We start from the raw sequence: 2572 nt of genomic DNA, 5'->3' as shown, positions 1-2572 counted from the left end.
GCTTGCAGATGTAGTGCATTATTCATTAAGTAATGTACATTAAATTTATTGTTACGATTAATTTATTACTATTTCTGTTCTTGTTAATATAGGTAGTCTTGATTTTCTGAAATAAACTAACAGAGGTGGTATAAGTTAGATAATTAATTTTACTTACCTGGGTAATTTTAGCACATGTTTATTCAGAGGAGTGCCAGTTGTTTAAAGATGTTTGAAATATATGAAATAAATCTCAAGTTAACAACCCCCTCAATGTGGGTTCCTGTCCGTGGTGAGGGGACCTCCCAGAGATGGTTTAGTAACTTTTCTTTACCATCCCTGGGATCTGAACGCCCACCCACGTGTTTGCCGTGCGTGGTGTCCCGTATGCCGGAAAGGGGGATCCTGGTAGTTGAGGGGCAACATAACGTCCCCAACACACTGCTTTGGCCCATGCTTCGGATAAACGGGAGGCTCAAATCAGGCTTCGTTTGAGTCAATCGGCTGGTCGTTGAGTCATTATAGACTTCGGCTTGGAGTCAACCGATCGATGCAGACTGGGCAGAAACATCAGACAAGATGTGCTCTTCTTGACTGCATTGTGAGGGTATAGCTCCTGGGAAACCCTGGTGTGACGGTCTATGGGAGTCTCCCATGTGACGGCATCCCCTTGTTGGGCCCCATGGTGGGTGGGGTCACTAGGAGCTGAATTTTTATTATTTAATCATGGATCCTAAACCTTCAAAAAATAAAGACAAGCCAGAAAACACTGCCAGTCAGCCATCCTACTTAATAGTGCATGCTACTGGAGAAAAACCTTTGTCAAAATGTTCCCCTTTTTTGATTCAGAAGTTATTTGAATCAACGATCGGACACCTGAAAAAAACACAAAAACTGAGGTCAGGAGACCTACTTGTAGAAACTGCCTCACCTCAACAGTCGGCAAAACTTCTAGCTGCAAAGAAATTGGGAGACATTGAAGTCACTGTCACACCACATGGAAGTTTGAACTCTTCACGTGGTGTGATATCTGAGTTTGATCTGATGTCTGAAGATGAATCAGATATTCAGATTGGCCTTTCAGACCAAGGTGTTACTGCTGTCCGACGTATCTCCATTCGTCGGGATGGCAAGTTAATACCAACTAAACATTTAATCCTCACCTTTAACAAGCCGACATTGCCATCTTTTATTACAGCAGGTTATCTGCGCTGCCCTGTCCGTCCGTACGTTCCAAATCCGCTGCGTTGTTTCAAATGCCAGCGGTTTGGACATTCACAGACATCCTGCCGTGGAAAGAGCATATGTGCACAGTGTGGGACTGAAGGTCACGAGAGTACTGAGTGTACCAGTACCCCATGCTGTGTTAACTGCAAAGATGCCCATCCTTCTTACTCCCGAAAATGCCCTGAATGGCAAAGAGAAAAGGAGATACAACGGGTGAAAACAGTAAACAACTTACCTTACAAAGAGGGGCGCCTAATGGTAACTTCAAGTGCACCACTAAAACAAAAGACATTCGCTGCGGCTTTGAAGTTTACAAAAACATGTGGAATTCAAACCGACATTTCTCTCTCCCCAAAGGAATCCCTTACCAGGCATGCGAAATGTTTAATGATTCCACCAAAAGAAACACCAGAAAAGGAGAGTTTAAAACCAAAAACATCCCTACCTAAAACAGGGGTAATAACAAGAAACCTGGGTTATAAAAAGGCTAGTAAGAACCCACTAAACAAGCAGAGTAAAAGCAGCTCTCTCTAAATGTAAAAAATCAGAAGCCCACTCTATGAGTGAGTTTTCTGATATCTCTGATGAAGAGACTAATCAAGAGGTGACAAAACCAATATCACCTCCAAAAGAAAAATCCCCGGTTAGATTAAAGAGAGATAATCTCACAAAGAATGCTGCCTCAAACACATAATGGATTATAAAATAACCCAATGGAACTGTCGTGGTTTCCGAAACAACTTCTCTGACATTAAACACTTGACATCATCTACCTCATCTCTCTGCGTGGCACTCCAGGAAACCCATCTAAAACCTGGAGAAAATATTTCTTTAAAAGGATTTGATCTCTACCGCAAGGATGATGATAGCCACAACCGTGCCAGTGGAGGTGTGGCTATTCTGGTTTCCAACCGCATCCCATCCTTGCCAGTACAAATAACAACAGACTGCAAGCTGTGGCAGTCAGAATTTCTATGGAGTAACTGTTACAGTTTGTTCTATATACTTGCCACCAGATGTCAGAGTGAATGAGGATGAATTGGATACATTAGTTGAACAGCTGCCAACTCCATATCTTTTACTAGGTGATTTCAATGGCCACAATTCCATGTGGGGCAGTCTCGACATCAATCGTCGAGGCATAACCATTGAGAGATTTATCGGCAACCAGGAAATATATTTATTTAATACTGGAGAAGTGACATACTTCCATGTTCCAACAAGGACATTCACTGCAATTGATCTTTCATTAGCAAGTTTAAACCTGTTTTCAGCATTTTCATGGGAGGCTGGATGTAATCCACTCTCTAGTGACCACTTCCCAATATTTCTAAAATATCGAGGCAGAGAAAGCTGTGAAACAGCT

The 2572-nt window shown here is 42.3% G+C and overlaps 1 protein-coding gene across 1 annotated transcript; it reads left to right on the top strand.

Annotated features, from left to right (window-relative positions):
* Nucleotides 1-669: 669 nt before the first annotated feature.
* LOC111641286 lies at nucleotides 670-1898 on the top strand. The gene has a single exon (XM_023387438.1). It carries the CDS (start codon nucleotides 706-708, stop codon nucleotides 1738-1740), a length of 1035 nt encoding a protein of 344 aa, XP_023243206.1. The 5' UTR covers nucleotides 670-705; the 3' UTR covers nucleotides 1741-1898.
* The last annotated feature ends 674 nt before the right edge of the window (nucleotides 1899-2572 follow it).

This window comes from Centruroides sculpturatus, unplaced genomic scaffold (genome assembly GCF_000671375.1).
Source record: "Centruroides sculpturatus isolate CEXI.00-Female unplaced genomic scaffold, Cexi_2.0 scaffold1503, whole genome shotgun sequence".
Classification (NCBI taxonomy): Eukaryota; Metazoa; Arthropoda; class Arachnida; order Scorpiones; family Buthidae; genus Centruroides; species Centruroides sculpturatus.
This window is presented reverse-complemented; position numbering and strand designations above follow the sequence as displayed.